Source organism: Halichoerus grypus, chromosome 7, assembly GCF_964656455.1.
Source record: "Halichoerus grypus chromosome 7, mHalGry1.hap1.1, whole genome shotgun sequence".
NCBI classification, from domain to species: Eukaryota; Metazoa; Chordata; class Mammalia; order Carnivora; family Phocidae; genus Halichoerus; species Halichoerus grypus.
Genome location: NC_135718.1, coordinates 155683570 through 155700752, shown reverse-complemented (window position 1 = coordinate 155700752; position 17183 = coordinate 155683570). Strand labels below are relative to the sequence as shown.

General features: G+C 43.8%; 1 protein-coding gene across 2 annotated transcripts in view; it reads right to left on the bottom strand.

The window, feature by feature from the left end:
• The window catches only part of NUP210L (nucleoporin 210 like), an 80782-nt gene that overhangs the window by 3086 nt on the left and 60513 nt on the right, over positions 1 to 17183 (bottom strand). The window contains exons 29-37 of one of the 2 annotated variants that reach the window (XM_036086758.2): positions 17080 to 17171; positions 15256 to 15430; positions 14300 to 14475; positions 13469 to 13686; positions 11405 to 11541; positions 6047 to 6173; positions 3510 to 3659; positions 1894 to 2144; positions 692 to 896 (exon numbers count right to left, since the gene is read on the bottom strand). In XM_036086758.2, the coding sequence (XP_035942651.2) occupies positions 692 to 896; positions 1894 to 2144; positions 3510 to 3659; positions 6047 to 6173; positions 11405 to 11541; positions 13469 to 13686; positions 14300 to 14475; positions 15256 to 15430; positions 17080 to 17171 (1531 nt within the window). The remainder of the gene's footprint in view (positions 1 to 691; positions 897 to 1893; positions 2145 to 3509; positions 3660 to 6046; positions 6174 to 11404; positions 11542 to 13468; positions 13687 to 14299; positions 14476 to 15255; positions 15431 to 17079; positions 17172 to 17183) is intronic. The other variant, XM_078078625.1, reaches the window with a different exon arrangement.

Here is a 17183-nt window from a genome sequence, read left to right as displayed (position 1 = left end):
CTCTGGAGGGATGGGCAGGTAGCGGTGGCAGTATAAGGAGGATGATTCTTTGGCTTTCCTAACACTTTTCCATGACTACACATGTTCCCATCCCACCCAGACCGGGCATAGTTTCTAAACTGAGTAATGGCTAGAATCAGGATTTTTGGAAAGCAGTCTTAGTTCTAGGACTATCACCATTTGCCCATGGCCTGATGCAAAAAGATCTGCCAGAGATTTTTGAAGAAAAACATTTATCAAGAGGTTTAAAACAGGAAAATAGTACACTTAACAAGGCTGAGAAGTTCTTAAGTTGATAACTACTCTTAAATATATAAGTTAAGTAGAATATCTTGATGGTGATAAGAGAGCTTCCTGAAGGCAATGTTATAGGTAGGCTTGGAAAATAAAGATCAATGCCCCAGCTAGTTTGAGTAATCTCGGTCAAGTGGCTGAATGTTTCTCATTAACTAAGCAATACATTCTGTGGTCTTTCCTACTCTAGATTAAAAACAGGAGCCCCAGGGTGCCTGGGTGGCTCAGTCAAGCCTCTGCCTTTGGCTCAGGTCATGACCCCAGAGTTCGGGCATCTGGCTCCCTGCTCAGTGGAGAGCCTGCTTCTCCCTCTGCCCCTCACCCAGCTTGCTCTCTCTCCCTCTCTCAAATAAAATCTTGAAAACAAAACAACACACCAGGAGCCCCCAGTGCTCACCTGCACCAGACTTATCCTTCAGAGCTCTCACTAGCACAGCCTCACTTTGACTGGTGAGCTCACAGGAAATATTGATGAAAATGGGTGATGCCATCTGCTGAAGGGAGGTGAAGTTGACTACTCTTACGGGATAGACAGCCAGGCCAGGCGTGAGGGAAGACTGCCTGTGGCCAGAGACCACTAGAACTGGGGAGCTAGGGAAGACCTTGGAGAAAAGAAAATGGCACTTGTTTGTATCAATATTGCATTCTAATCTTAAACGTACAATAAGATCCCTGTATTTCTAGTTAGCAATCTGAAGATAAGTCACCTGCTTTTCCACACAGATGTGTTGAAGTAGATAAGGGAAGAAAATGATTTGTGAGGGGCGCCTGGGTGGCTCAGTTGGTTAAGCGTCAGCCTTCAGCTCAGGTCATGATCCCAGGGTCCTGGGATCGGGCCCCACATCACCTGCTCAGCAGGGAGCCTGCTTCTCCCTCTCCCTCTGCCCCTTCCCCTGGCTTGTGTGCACTCTCCTTCTCTCTCTCAAATAAAATCTTTAAAAAAATGATCTGTGAGAATAAAATTGGCTTCAAAAACGTTTTAAACTAGGGTTGCCTGTGTGGCTCTGTCGGTTCAACATCCGACTCTTGAATTCGGCTCAGGTCCTGATCTCACAGCTGGAGGGATCCAGCCCTGTGTTGGGCTCCACACTTAGCAGGGGTCTGCTTGGATATTCTCTCCCTCTGTCCCCTCTCTCACATACACTCCCTCTTTCTCAAACAAATCTTAAAGTTTTGGGTGCCTGGGTGGCTCAGTTAAGTGTCTGCCTTTGGCTCAGCTCATGATCCCAGGCTCCTGGGACTGCACCTCACATCAGCGGGGAGCCTGCTTCTCCCTCTCCCACTGTCCCTCTCTCCGCTCATGCTCTCTTTCTCAAATAAATCTTAAAAAAAAAAAGTTCTAAACTAGAATTCTAAAGATCATTTAGGATGATACTAATATCTTTCAGACTGACAAAGCTCATGACCTAAATTTTGGACTCTGGGAGTACCCTGGCATTGTGAAGAGGACAGGTTTTCTTCATTTTAAGAGCCCTCCCCCCTTGTGGTGAATTTTATCAAAGTCATTACATAACTGTTCCTTTGCCCTTGGACTAGGAATGAAGACTCCTTTTTCAAAACCTTGATCTCAGTTATGTTTTGGTTCAGTGCTTCACATACCTCTAGCTTCTCAAGAACTCTGTCCACCCCCAGCACTCTTATCTCCCCGATGTCTTGTCTGTGGCTAAGAATCAATTCTGACTGGTTGATGTAAAAGGCTGGGATGAAAGGAATGAGGATTCTTTGCATTCCATTCTTGCTCCGTTCACTGACCAGTGTGGCCCACCCATAGACTGAGGTGTCAGCCACGCTGAGGGCCTGGAGCAGCTCTTCTGACTGGGGTCGAACCTTGATTAGGCAGACATAAACCCCTGAAGAAAAGATGAAAAACTGAGCGGGGAAGGTTCGGAGGCTCTATTGAGCCAACTGGCTTAAAATAGGAAGGAAAAATGGAAGCAAGTTCAGAAGAAAATGTGAACTCAACTTTCTGAGTGTTCACTATTAGCAGACTGTTGGCCATTGTGGGGGAAGGATACCGAAGAAAAACAGTCCCAGGCAACCCACAGTTGAACTTGTTGCTTAAATCAACATGTCAGGGAGTAGTAAATAACACAGTACAAACGGAAATTAAGGGGATATAGAATGAAGTAACCAAGAGTTGCCACGATTAGGAAAGGGTTTGTGAAAGATGCTTTGAGCATGGCTTAGTCACTTCTCTGTCAAACCGTATCTCGATGGGAGTATTGTTCTAGTTATCCAGGCTCACACTCAGCTGTCTTCATAGACTTCATTCCTAAATCCAACCATCCTCCAAATTTTGCTAACTCATCTTTTGAAATGTCTGACACCTGTTAGTATCTCCCTGTTACTCTGGGCTAGACCCTCATCAGTTCATGCTTGGATTATTGCAGTGGCCCCTTCACTGGCCTTCTTGCCTCCTACTCTTCCCTCTCCATTCTGTCCTACCGAGCTCCAGGCTCTCAACTGCCTGGGATGTCCTGGCCTCTGGCCTCTTCACATCTAGCTCACTCTTAGTCACCCTTCCACAGGCCTTGCTGTGTAAAACCACACTCTAACCCCCAGGTTTGAGGTAGATGCTCCTCTTCTCTTTCTGCCTCTACAGCATCCCATGCATCTCTATTCTGTGACGGATCACCCTGTGCAGCACTGGTGAAAATGAAGAGCCCTGTCTTGCTCCCCTGTGTACACCTAGCGTGTGTCCTGGCACCAGGCATTCTGTTTAGTGCCCACCAGTTTGCTGAGTGAGCCTTCCTTCAGTGGCTGCTCATTATTCACACCATCCTGCCTGGCCTTGGAGCAGAAGGTCTTGGGCAGTAGCACTGTCCTATTTATGCCTTACGTTTGACATGAATCCTCTCATTTTTAGATTAGGTGATTTATATGAAATTCCAATGTCATGCCTATTTCTACTTTATGCTAGTTAATGCTACTCTGCTTGGAATATCCTTCAGTTCAACAATAAACACTCAAAACACTGCTACTTCCTGGGGTTAAAAAAATGATCCAAGCCCAGACATAACAGGGACTAGCAAAAAAGAAAATGGAAGACTATAATAGAAAAGCACAGGGTGTTACAGAGATTAAACAAAAATGTTGGTTGAGAAAGTTTCCATAGTTATAGAGCAGATGAAGCTGGAAAGTGTAAATGCAATCTAATAAGCAAGTGACAACTACAGAGATGGAAACGGGCAACAGACCCAGCTGGTGGGACCCACCTTTCTCCATGCTGAAACCTGCATGGACATGAAAGATTTTGCTTGCTGGGATGTCTAGCAAAGTATTACTGAACTGCACATGGCACAGCACAAGGGTCTCAGGAAGAAGTATTGTTGTAATGGCCAAGGCCTGACTTGGGGTACAGGATCCTAATAAGCAGAAAAGAGATAAATAACTGTCATAAGATTTGTAAAAGAGGAGACTTATATAAAGGCAGTAGTTTGATTTAAAAAAAAGAGGCAGGGTGCCTGGGTGGCTTAGTCTATGGAGCATCTGACTCTTGATTTTGGCTCAGGTCATGATCCAAGGTTGTGAGATCCGAGCCCCATGCTGGGCTCTGTGCTCATTGGGAAGTCTGCTTGAGATTCTCTCTCTCAAATAAATACATCTCTTTTTTTTTTAAAGGATTTTATTTACTTATTTGAGAGAGAGAGAGAGCACAAGCAGAGGGGAGGGCCAAGCAGACTCCCCGCTGAGCAGGGAGCCTGACACAGGGCTCCATCCCAGGACTCCAGGATCATGACCTGAGCCAAAGGAGACACTTAACCAACTGAGCCACTCAGATGCCCCTCAAATAAATAAATCTTAAAAAAAGGTGGGGGGGAAGGGGAGGCATCTAGCTGGCTCAGTCAGAGGAGCATGCAACTCTTGATCTCAGGGTTGTGAGTTCGAGCCCCATGATGGGTGCAGAAATTACTTAAATAAATAAAAACTTAAAAAAAATAGCAAAAAAGGGGAGTCACTTCTGTCTGATTAGGCCAGCCCTGTTGGCTCCTGCTACAATCAAGATGAAAGAACAGTCTAAGACCCTATTACTATAGCGGGGCTTCCATTATCAATATCATGGTTGGGGTCCTCTTTCAAAAGTTTTTGGAATTCATCAGTGGGAATGAGACAGATTCCAGGGAAACTGGACAGCTATTACAGTTGGGAGGTATCTTTTCAGTCTAGGAAGTTTCATTTTCCATAACCGATGGCAGTGTGATTCAAATTAGAGATCTCTAGAATTTTATTACAAATGGTATCTTAAACAGGAGCCACACAGCCAACAAGAAATGGATAGCTGCAATGGATGGCATTCTAGATTAAATAGGAACTGGTGTCCTGTTAACAAGATTTTCCCCTGCACAGTTTCTTAATGGTCTCAGTTTGCTGAAGTTCTTTCTCAGCTGCCAGTAGTCTGGTGACCATTTTCATCTTTTGGAGACTTATCAGCAATATCAAAGGAGTTGTTTCATAATAAAGTAAGTTGTGGTTTTAGAAAGATTCTGGGGGGAAAAAACTGAAATCTGTAAATCGTAAGGCAGACAACGAGTGAGTATGTTGTAAATATTTAGTACTTTGTAAAAGAACCTGGAAAACTTTAAAAATCAAATATTTATATATACTTAGATTATACTTATGATAAAATTAAGTATCTAATGTGAAAAGAAAATAAGTGCTTAAAAATTGAAGGACAAAAAGGGCAATTAGACTTTAAATTTTATAGACAGTAATTATATTTTGAACTTCTTGGTTTTGCATGTTCTCTTGGCAAAAAAAAAAAAAAGAATGAAAGAATTTATGTGGACTTTGGAGTGGGACAGATCTACCAATTCTGCCACTAACTAGTTGTTACCTTGTACATGTTACTTGCTCTCAGATTCAGTATTTCTCATTTTTAAAATGATGATAATTACTACATATGATTGATAAATGAGGGGTGCCTGGGTGGCTAAGTCGGTTAAACGTCCGACTCTTAATCTCAGCTCAGATCTGGATCTCAGGGTTGTGAGTTCAAGCCCCATGTTGGGTACTGGGCCTGGAGCCTACTTAAAAAAAAAAAAAAAGATTGTTAAATGAGATAAAATATATAAAAACTGCTAACATAGCACCTAGAATCTATTAGGAATTTCTTGTATTTTAGTTTTCTTTTCCCCCCCACTTTTTAAAAATTTTTAAAAAATTTTATTATTTTTTAAAAGTAATCTATGCAAAATGTGGGGCTTGAACTCATGACCCTGAGATCAAGAGTCTCATACTCCTCTGAGCCAGCCAGGCACCGCCCCCCCCACCTTTTATTGACAGTAAATTATAGCCCAGTACAGAACAAAAAAACATACAAAATAAATTTGCTGAGCAAATAACACTTAAGATGTCGCCTAGTCCAGCAATTCTTAAATCTAGGGAAGGTGGAAAAGAATTGGATCTTAGGCCTTATCCTAAACTTATTAACTATCTGGATGGAGCCTAAGACCATATTTTTAAAAAATTTCCTTGGGTAACCTTGAAAATCAGCCATATTTGGAAATCCCTGGTTTAGGCCACCTCTCAGGCAAGGTTATAACTAGAAAAACAACAGTGACTAGGTTTAGCCTATATCAAAACCTGGTATCCAATCATTTGTGAGGTCATAGCTGTCAATGATTTATTTGTTAAAGGTGGAGTCAATTTTGAAATAAAAGGAAATATAGATTGCTAGTCTAAGGGGTAAATGAGTTGAACGAAGATGGGAATGATGGCAACAATTACCCAGACCTATAAAGAAACTCCTGACCTTTAAGATTAGCACCATTTCTGCCAGTGGTGATGAAGAGCTTGAACACAGTTGAATTGGCGGTATTGGTGAGGTAGGTCTTGAGGTCATAACTGAGTGTTAATCTTGATGATGCACTGACCACCACCTGTCAGCAAACCAAAGGAAAATCTGTACCTAAGTTCTTAGAAAATATTGTTCTCTCCATCTCTACCCTTCATAACTTATTCAACCAAAAGCATCCATTTCACAGAAGTGCAAACTGCCCTTCTACTTCATCACATATTTAAGAACCACAAAATCTATTTACCTTTGAGAAGAAAGTAACATTTTTTTCCTAAAAGGAGGTCTTTGTCCATTATTCTGTTTGACATCTTCCCTTTGGATGACTCCCTATTAAAATGCCTTTAGGGGCGCCTGGGTGGCTCAGTCGTTAAGCGTCTGCCTTCGGCTCAGGTCAGGATCCCAGAGTCCTGGGATCGAGCCCCGCGTCAGGCTCTCTGCTCAGCGGGAAGCCTGCTTCTCCCTCTCCCACTCCCCCTGCTTGTGTTCCTGCTCTCGCTATCTCTGTCGAATAAATAAATAAAATCTTAAAAAAAAAAAAAAGCCTTTAAAGACAACTGCAACTTTCTTTAGTTTCATATAATCTCAGCCCTTTCTGAAACTTCAAAGGAGTTTGTTTCTCTCAATATACTTGTAATGTTCTGTCTTGTACTGTAGGTATTTTTATTTTTGTTAAAAATCACTCCTATTAGAATCTAAGTTCTTCAACTGAGAACCCTAATTTATCTTTGTATATCCTGTACTGTGCCTTGTATTTAAGGCAAGTGCTTAATGATTACAATGAGAGAAAATAATGATGGCCCTCTCCCCCCAAATATCAACTTAAATGTATATTATCTTGTCATTATATCATTATGTCATTATTAGTGACACTATGTAATTATATTAAATGTATATTGTATTATAATACACTCTCCTCAGTACTACCACAATTTTTTTTTTTTTTTCAAATATTCAAGAACCTTGAAACCGAGTTAGTGACATTAAATTCTTAGTAAGGGAAGGAGTTTTGTCTTTTTCATCTTTGTGTTTCCAGTCTGGCACAGGGCTGACAGAGAAGAGGCCTCAATGAGTGACTGCTAGTTAGTGATTAAATGATTATTTTACAAAGTACAAAAACTAGGATACGACCTTTTGACATCTCTGTAGCCTCTGATAGCACAGACCAGTTCCTCCCTTGTGACCCCCTTTCTCTTTGCTTTCCTAGCACTGAAACCCTTCTCAAACTCCTCAGGTTGTCTTCTCATGCTGCCTCTGTCCCCAGCCCTTTTATCTGCTCACCATACAAGTTCTCTTTAGATGTTATCTAATTTTCCCTTTGTACCTTTATAAACTTTTGCTGAAGCCACCCTGATTTATTCATTGGTCTTCAAGCAACATCTACTTTTATTTGGCTTTGCACATCTATGCCTTTAGTCTAAAATGCCTTCTCTTTTTGGGGCGCTTGAGTGGCTCAGTCAGTTAAGCACCTGACTCTTGGTTTTGGCTCAGGTCATGATCTCAGGATTGTGATCTCAGGGTTGTGAGATTGAACCCCAAGACCACCTCTGCACTTGGTGGGGAGTCTGCTTGAGATTCTCTCTCTCCCTCCCTCTCCCCCTCCCCAACTCATGTGTGCTTTCTCTCTCAAATAAATAAATCTTAAAAAAATAAAATTAAATGCCTTCTATTTTATCTGCCAAATTCCTAATCATCAAGGCTCTTTTTTTAAAAATTTTATTTATTTATTTGAGAGAGAGAGAATGAGAGACAGAGAGCACGAGAGGGAAGAGGGTCAGAGGGAGAAGCAGACTCCCCGCTAAGCAGGGAGCCCGATGTGGGACTCGATCCCGGGACTCCAGGATCATGACCTGAGCCGAAGGCAGTCGCTTAACCAACTGAGCCACCCAGGCGCCCCAAGACTATTTTTTTATGTGCCATGACTCAGATTTCAAGATTCAGTTTAAATGTCACTTCTAGGAAATTTAGCCTTAATGTCTAAGCAGAATTAAGTGACTTTCTTTCTTCTGTATTTTTTTTTAAAAGACTTATCCACCTCTTTGAGAGAGAGAATTCAGGAGTGGGGGGAGGAGCAGAGGGAGAGGGCGAGAAGCAGACTCTGTGCTGAGTACAGAGCCTGACTCAGAACTCAGTCCCACAACCCTGAGATTACGACTCAAGCCAAAATCAAGAGTCAAACGCTTAATTGACTGAGCCACGCAGGTGCCCCTCTTCTGTATCCTTCTTTTTTTTTTTTTAGATTTTATTTATTTATTTGAGAGAGAGAGAGCATGAGCAGGGAGAGGGGCAGGAGAGCAGAGAGAAGCAGACTCCCCACCGGGCAGGGAGCCCGATGTGGGCTTTGATCCCAGGACCTTGAAATCATGACCTGAACTGAAGGCAGACGCTTAACCTATTGAGCCACCCAGGCATCCTCCTCCCCCACAAATTTTATTTTAAGCTGTACATCCAGAGTCACACGCCTCCCCCAGGCATGTCTGGACTCCAGGAGCACTTCTAACATGTCACTTGTAAAGCAATGGTCATTTATGTTGTAGTTATTTAAACTGTCTACATGTAATTATTTCCGTCACCACTAGACTGTGAATTCCTTACAATAAGGCACCAGATACCATGTGGGCACATACTGGGCAATTTACTCATCTATAAAATTGGGATAAAACTTTGCAGGGTTGTGAAGATTAGAAGTGAGTTATACTGGATGTAAAATCAAAATTTAAAAAAACAGATGCAGGGGCGCCTGGGTGGCTTAGTCATTAAGCGTCTGCCTTCGGCTCAGGTCATGATCTCAGGGTCCTGGGATCGAGCCCTGCACCGGGCTCCCTGCTCGGCGGGAAGCCTGCTTCTCCCTCTCCCACTCCCCCTGCTTGTGTTCCCTCTCTCGTTGTGTTTCTCTCTGTCAAATAAATAAATCTTTAAAAAACAAAAAAACCCCACAAAAAACAGATGCAAAATGCCAAGCCCATAGTAGATGCTCAACAAACGATAGCTGTTACATTTGAGTAATGAAAAGAGGAACAAACAGAGGAGGGAGACCCGACGTGTATTTAAGGGGAAAGAGAAAAGGCTTCATCAAGCCAATCCTTCACTTGTTCAACCATTTCACCTACTAAAGGATGTTGCTTCAGCAATTCTCCCTACTCCTACATCACATTTTCCCTTCTCTACTAAATCATTCCTAAATAATTTTTTCTCCCATCTCAAAAAATGATCAACAAAACAAAAATTTGACTCCAGTTCCTCACAGAGCTGTCTTCCGCCCACCATCCACACGTCCTCTCAATTCTCCAGACTTCCGCTCCCATCACTGCACTGAAGCCACTCATCAAAGTAACCACTCTGTACTGCGAACCCGTTAGTCTTTGTTTTCAGCTTACCTATCAGTAACATCTGACATGGCTGATCACTCCCTCCCTCCTTGAAATACAGGGATCCCTCCACTTTTCAAAAATTTGCATTAAGCCTCATCACTTTTATGAAAGACATTAATAAGTGGTTTCCCTAAGGAAAAGAAATCCAAAGATTTTTGCTTTTACAAAAAAAGGTAAAAAGTAAAAACAGCATTCAGCATTTGTTTTGCAGCAAGCCATTACAGAGGCAGCATGCACCCCAGGCCTCTTCCTTGGGAACCACAGCTTAGCATTTAGCCATGTAGCTTTTCTTTTTTTAAGATTTTATTTATGAGACAGAGAGAGAGAGAGTGAGCATGACTGGGAGGGAGGAGCAGAGGGAGAGGGACACGCAGACTCCACGCTGAGCACGGAGCCAGACGCAGGGCTCGATCTCAGGACCCTGGGATCACGATCTGAGCTGAAATCCAGTCGGACGCTTAACCTACTGCACCACCCAGGCAGGCGCCCCTCAAATGATGGCAATTCTGTCCTTTTAGTTATTGAGTCAAAAACCCTGAAGTCATTTTTTTTTTTTTAAACTTCAAGTCATTCTTGTTTCTCTCAGACTTAATATGATCTGCCACGAAATCCTATTGGCTCCACCTGTAAAGTGCACTAGACTCTGACCGGCTTCTCCCCGCCACCTCCGTTAGCAGCCTGCGCCCTGGTCCCCACCATCTCTCACCTGGATCGCTACGAGAGCAGCTTCCCAGCTTCAACCCTTGCCCCTACGGTCTGGTACCACCATGTTTGGGGGGGTTGGCATTGTTTTATTTATTTTTTATTTATTTTTAAATTTATTTTTAAAGATTCTATTTATTTACTTGAGAGAGAGAGAGACAGCGCACGAGCCAGGGGGAGGGGCAGAGGGAGAGAGAGAAGCAGACTCCCTGCCAAGCAGCGAGAACAATGCGGGGCCTCGATCCCAGGACCCTGAGATCGTGACCCGAGCCAAAGGCAGATGCCCAACCGACCGAGCTACCCAGACGCCCCTGATGTTGTTGTTTTAAAAATCATGTGCAGCTGATGGGGCGCCTGGGTGGCTCAGTCGTTAAGCGTCTGCCTTCGGCTCAGGTCATGATCCCAGGGTCCTGGGATCGAGTCCCGCATCAGGCTCCCTGCTTGGTGGGAAGCCTGCTTCTCCCTCTCCCACTCCCCCTGCCTGTGTTCCTGCTCTCGCTATCTCTCTCTCTCTCTGTCAAATAAATAAATAAAATCTTAAAAAAAAAAAAAAAAATCATGTGCAGCTGAACAGGATACATGTGTATGAATATACCCTAATACATAATTAAAATATTTTTTAAAAGATTTATTTATTTATTTATTTGAGCGGGGAGGGGCAGAGGGAGAGAGAGAATCTCAAGCTGACTCCCTACTGAGCACAGAGCCCGACATGGGGCTCAATCTCACAACCCTGAGATCATGATCTGAGCCAAATCGCTGAACTGACTGAGCCATCCAGGCGCTCCACCACAGTGATATTTTATTTTTTATTTTTATTTTTATTTTTTCTCGCCCCACCTCCCCCACAGTGATATTCTAAAGTATAAATCACACTAGTCATCCTTCTGAAACTTTTTTTTTTGAGGAGAGAGAGAGCGAGCAGGGGGGAGAAGCAGTGTGAGAGGGAGAAGCAGACTTCCTGCCGAGCAGGGAGCCCGAAGCGGGGCTCGATCCCAGGACCCTGAGATTATGACCCGGGCCGAAGGCAGATGCCTAACCAACTGAGCCACCCAGGTGCCCCTTATTTATTTATTTATTTTTCCTTCTGGTTAAAAATCCTAATCACTGTTTAGCTTTGTGTTCCAAAGTTTTCTGGCTGGCTTTATATCTGACATGTCCGTAGATTTCTTTTCCTGGGATGTGTATTCTATATGCATATCCCCAAATATGGAAATAGTCACCCTGGCCTCGTTAGGGTTACCTCTCGATATGTTTTCACCACTCCTGGGATGTCATGAAAAACTGTTGCTATTCCTGGACTCCTGGCCACTCCCACTCCAGTGCTAGTGTCTGTTTGTAGAATGTTGTCAGCAGAAATCATCCATATCCCAGGTTCACCTAGGAAAAGACAAGAGAAACCACTTGGTCACAACCTCTGATCTAAATGGACGGTCACTCTAACCTTATTCAGACTCTGTATCAGTAGACCATTCAAGCATACAGAGATCTCTTCCTACGAGGAACATCCAGCTTTGAAGATAACTTTATTTTCTGAATATCAGGCTCCCCTTTATATACCATCATACCCACAAAATAAAACAAGGATTACTGACCTTCAGAATCACAGAAGGAGCTACTTAGTTGGAGAATATAACTGTTCTTAGGAAAAAGGAAAAACTCTTTTTACACACAGCGATAACTCTCTTTCAGCTACTAATGGATATCAGCAGAAGACTGTGAGAAGGTGACAGCTGGTAGGAGAGAAGGTTTGTTTGCTTTGGCTTAAGTCTCAAGGTGGCAGAGGAATGCTACCTTGAATTTAGGTTAGAGTACTGATCCTGGCATTTGGTCCTTTTGCTTCCTCATTCAAAGTGGTATAGATTTAGGATGTCCAAGTATTCCAGAATGGAAGACAGAAGTACAGTCCTGACAAAATCTAGCAGAAGAGTCAAGTAACAGTGTTCTTTCACTGACAAGAGATTAACAATCATAAGATTGTAACTCTGTCAACCCTAAAGCAGGTCTAGCTCAATGGCCCTGGGTTACATGTTAGTGGTGGTTGCTTGCAAATCAGTCGTTACAGGATTTGGGGATCTGACCTGAGCTGAGTGGACTCCCTCTGAATCAAGCCCTAAATATATAGAATCTGGCCCCACATCACATCACTGTACCCAGACACATGGATCCAGTTCCCAGAAGAGGTCACAGAGCCACATACCACCCCCATCCAATCCTACTTGGATGGATTATTTGGATGCATCCACCCAGGCAGGGTACACTGCTTTGGAATATGCTTTCTGTAAACCCAGAGAATTAATACTCATTTCTTAACCAAAGACTGATGTTCCTGCACTCAGTAGTACTTCCTAGGGCAGAAATGCTTTGCTGATCAAGAGTATAGTTTAGCCCAGTACAAGGCCAAACCTTATTACAGGGATGATATATTTAAGAGTTAGGCCTTCAGATGTCCCTCACAAAACAGTGTACTCACAATTGGTTCCTAGAACTAAAGCCTTACTGCATTTTCCTTCATTCTTTACTGTTGTTCAATTTATCAATTACCCTCCTTCAGAAGCTGGGAATGGGGGAGAAGACAAGGTACCCGCACCACCTACATAATACAGTGAGCTATGCGATCAGGAGATGAGTGATCAATATTCCTAGAGAGGCCCTCAAGATTTTTTTCTTTTTTAAGATTTTATTTTTGGAGGCACCTGGGTGGCTCAGTTGGTTAAGCATCCAATTCTTGATTTTGGCTCAGGTCATGATCTCAGGGTCCTGGGATCAAGCCCCACCCTCAGGCTCTGGACTCAGTGGGGTGTCTGCAATTTGATTCTCTCGCTCCCTCTCCCTCTGCCCCTCCCCCCACTACACTCTCTTAAATAATCTTTAAAAAAAATTTTTTTTTAGAGTCGGTTTTCCTTCTCCTCTTGAAACTTTTGTTTTTTAAAGATTTTATTTATTTATTTCAGAGAGAGAGAGAGAGAGAGAGAGCACGAGAAGGGGGAGGGTCAGAGGGAGAAGCAGACTCCCTGGTGAGCAGGGAGCCCGATGTGGGACCCTGGTATCATGACCTGAGCCAAAGGCAGTAGCTTAACCTACTGAGCCACCCAGGTGCCCAAATATTTTATTTTTTTAAATAATCTCTACACCCAACATGGGGCTTGAACCTACAACCCCGAGATCAAGAATCCCATGCTCTGACTGAGTAGGCCAGGTGACCCTAGGCCTTCAGATTTTAAATCGTTTCGAAAAAATTATCTAAGGGATGAGTTGCTTTCTCATCCTGTCAGCTGTGAGGTTAAGAAAGGGAAGGTATCCAAACCATTGTGGTTGAGAAGGTGAGTCCTGAAGCAGATGACATCTCCAACAAAGGTGAGCTGGGTGTCTGGCTCAATGGCATGCTCCACAGCAACAGGGACGTAATCTGCCACACCTGGGTGCCTCCGGTCCCAGATTCCCAAAAGCGTAACTCCTGTGTTCACTGCCTGGGCCACATAAGTATAGTTCCTATTCCCTGGCCCAATAAGTAGCAGGTCATCTCTGAAAGGAGATAAGAAAGTAGCAGGTCATCTCTGAAAGTTCACTGTTAGGACACAGTTCTGGGAGCAGAGCTGATCACAGCATTTTCTATTCAACAGCTCAAAGGTTCAGAAGGAATTCTATGGTGGAGGGCAAGCAACAAGTGGCCAAGGGTCAGGTCTATTACCTTTATATACAGAGTACCCAGTAAGCCCCCCCCACTTTTTTTAATTAAAAATTTGTTTTCCAGTACAGCTTTTTTTTTTTTTTTTTTAAGTAGGCTCCACACCCAGCGTGGCTTGAACTCACAACCCTGAGATCAAGACCTGAGCTGAGATCAAGAGTTGGATGCTTAACCGACTAAGCCATCCAGGCACCCCAATACAGCTTTTTGATAATAATACTCCTACCAGCTCCCTATGGGGGCTTTCTGTGAACTAGGGCTTGACAGATTGAAGACACCCTGAAATTCTTCTTCATTAAACAACTAGCACCATTCTGGTGTTTCCCATCCTAATAAAAAAAGGAAAGATCAGATTCCGAGTAGAGAACATTGAGAGGCATTTACTGGATAACCCTAGGCTATCTGCACAATTTCTACCACAATATAGACATCATTCCTTTGATTCCACACCTGTTCAGAGCCAGATGAAGCTGGGTGTTGTGTGTGTGGAATTTCTCTCCAATGCTGTTATAAAACTGGACAACGAAGGTGAGAGACATGCCCACAGGAAAGGCTGGCAGAGTCCTCCCGTGGGCTGCATACAGCTTGGGTTGGCTGCTCATCCGCACGTATGTCACTGGCGCCACCTGCGGGCGGGAGAAGGGCCATTGGAGAGGAACTGCCATAGATTCTGGAGTCCTGACCTGAGATGACTTAAATCAGAGCTGAGTAAGAAATACGACAGTACAGGAAATGGCTCCTGAATTATTAAAGCTAAGAGAATATGGAGAGAAGTTGGAGCTTTCTTTTTAAGATTTTATTTATTTACTTGAGAGAGCGTGCGCGTAGATGAACAGAGGAGGGGCAGAGGGAGAGGGAGAAGCAGGCTCCCCGCTGAGCAGGGAGCCCGATGCAGGACTCAATCCCAAGACCCTGGGACCATGACCTGAGCCGAAGGCAGACACTCAACTGACTGAGCCACCCAGGTGCCCCATGGAGAGAGAGAATCTCAAGCAGACTCCATGCCCAGCGTGGAGCTGGACACAGGGCTCGATCTCACAACCGTGAGATCATGACCTGAGCTGAAACCAAGAGTTGGATGCTTAACTGAATGTGCCACCCAGGCGCCCCATGTTAGACTAAATTTTTTAATTCTAATAACAAAGCCTAATTTTGATAGCAATAGTTCTACCCTCTCCCACACCCTTTTGCCAACACTGCTCAGAAGTGTACCAATTTAAGGCTAATCCCTCTTATAACAAGGCCTCTAAAGGCCACTTTTGATGGCTTATACCCATGTCAAGATTGTCCTCTTATCTTACAGTTCGTTCTGACCTCCAGGGAAGTTCCTAGTTCTTAAACCAGGAAATCTGCCTCTTCAGGCCATGGTATTCCTTTTATTTTTTTGAGTAAGTTCCTGAACTCACCTGAACTCCAGTTATGGTTGTTTGGTTGACTCCGAAAGGTTCTACAGAAGTGACTTCCAACACAGCAGTACCTGCAATGGAACCAGCTTTCAGGAGCCCTTCGCCATCCTCCTCGATGACAGATGAATTAGGGAAACACTTGAGAACACGGGAACTCACAAAGGCGGCCCCTTCCCTAGGGAACAAATGGAACAAGTGGCATCTCTTGGGGGCTCTGACCAGAAAGAAAGGATATTGCCAGGATTACTGTTAGAGACTGTACTCAGGAAACCACTTGCCATTCTCCATGTTGTGTGCTTATTTGTTCCTCAAGTAAAAGTCTGCCTTTGGATTATGCCTATCTCTTTAAAAATCACACCCCATCACATATTTATCATTAAAAAATCATTCAGCTTGGGGCGCCTGGGTGGCTCAGTTGGTTAAGGGTCTGCATTTGGCTCAGGTCATGATCCCAGGGTCCTGGGATCGAGCCCCACATCGGGCTCCCTGCTCAGCCGGGAGTCTGCTTCTCCCTCTGCCTCTGCCCCTCCACCCTCACTCGTGCTCTTTCTGCTTTCTCTGCTCTGTCTCTCAAATAAATAAATAAAATCTTAAAAAAAATAAACATAAACAAAATATTCAGCTAAAAGGATTGAAAACAGATATTCAAACAAATAGTTGTGTGTGAATATTCATAGCAGCATTATTCACAACAGCCAAAAGGTGAAAACAACCCAAATGTCCAACAAAAGATGAATGGATAAACTAAATATGTTATATCCATACTGTGGAGTAGTAGTCATTAAAAGGAACAAAATAGGGGCGCCTGGGCGGCTCAGTCGTTAAGTGTCTGCCTTCAGCTCAGGTGGTGATCCCGGGGTCCTGGGATCGAGCCCCGCATCGGGCTCCCTGCTCAGCGGGAAGCCTGCTTCTCCCTCTCCCACTCCCCCTACTTGTGTTCCCTCTCTCGCTGTGTCTCTCTCTGTCAAATAAATAAATAAGATCTTTAAAAAAAAAAAAAAAAGGAACAAAATAGGGGCACCTGGGTGGCTCAGGTCATGATCTCAGGGTCTGGGATCGAGCCCCGCGTCAGACTCCACGCTTAGCGGGGAGTCTGCTTCTCCCTCTCCCTCTGCCCCTCCCCCTACTCATGCTTGCTCTCTCGCTCTCTCTCAAATAAATAGGTAAAATCTTAAAAAAAATAAAAGGAATGAAATATTAATACATGCTATAATGGGAATGAACCTAGAAAACATGTGAACTGAAAGAAGCCAACACAAAAGGTCACATGTTGTACGATTCCATGTAATAAATGAAATACACAGAAGACAAATTCACAGAGAGAGATGATCAGTGGTTGCCAGAGGCTGAGAGGAGGGAAGAACAGGGAGTGACTGCTGATGGGTACGGTCTCCTTTGATGGTGATGAAGATGGAACTAGACAGAGGTGACGGTTGCACAATACTGTGATGCACTAAATTGTCCGCTTTAAAATGGTTAATTTGGGGGCACCTGGGTGGCTCACTTAAGCCTTCGGCTCAGGTCATGATCCCAGGGTCCTGGGATCGAGCCCCGCATCGGGCTCCCTGCTCAGTGGGAAGCCTGCTTCTCCCTCTCCCACTCCCCCTGTTTGTGCTCTCTCTCTCTCGCTGTCTCTCTCTGTCAAATAAAAAAATAAAATCTTTAAAAAAAATTTTTTAAATGGTTAATTTTATGTAACATGAATTTCACTTCAGCTAAAAAAACTTATTTGTGGGTTAAAAAAATCACCTAGAATGCAAGAGTTCTTTCCATGTTCCTAAGGGTAAGGTTGGAACCTGGCCTGCCCTTCCCCACTTTCCTCACCTGTTGGTGTGGAGTCTGAGCTGGGAATTCATGGGCATCAGAATTTGCTCAGGCTGGCACTCTGGAAAGAACAGTTGGAGTTTCTCAAACACCTAAAGTGAGAA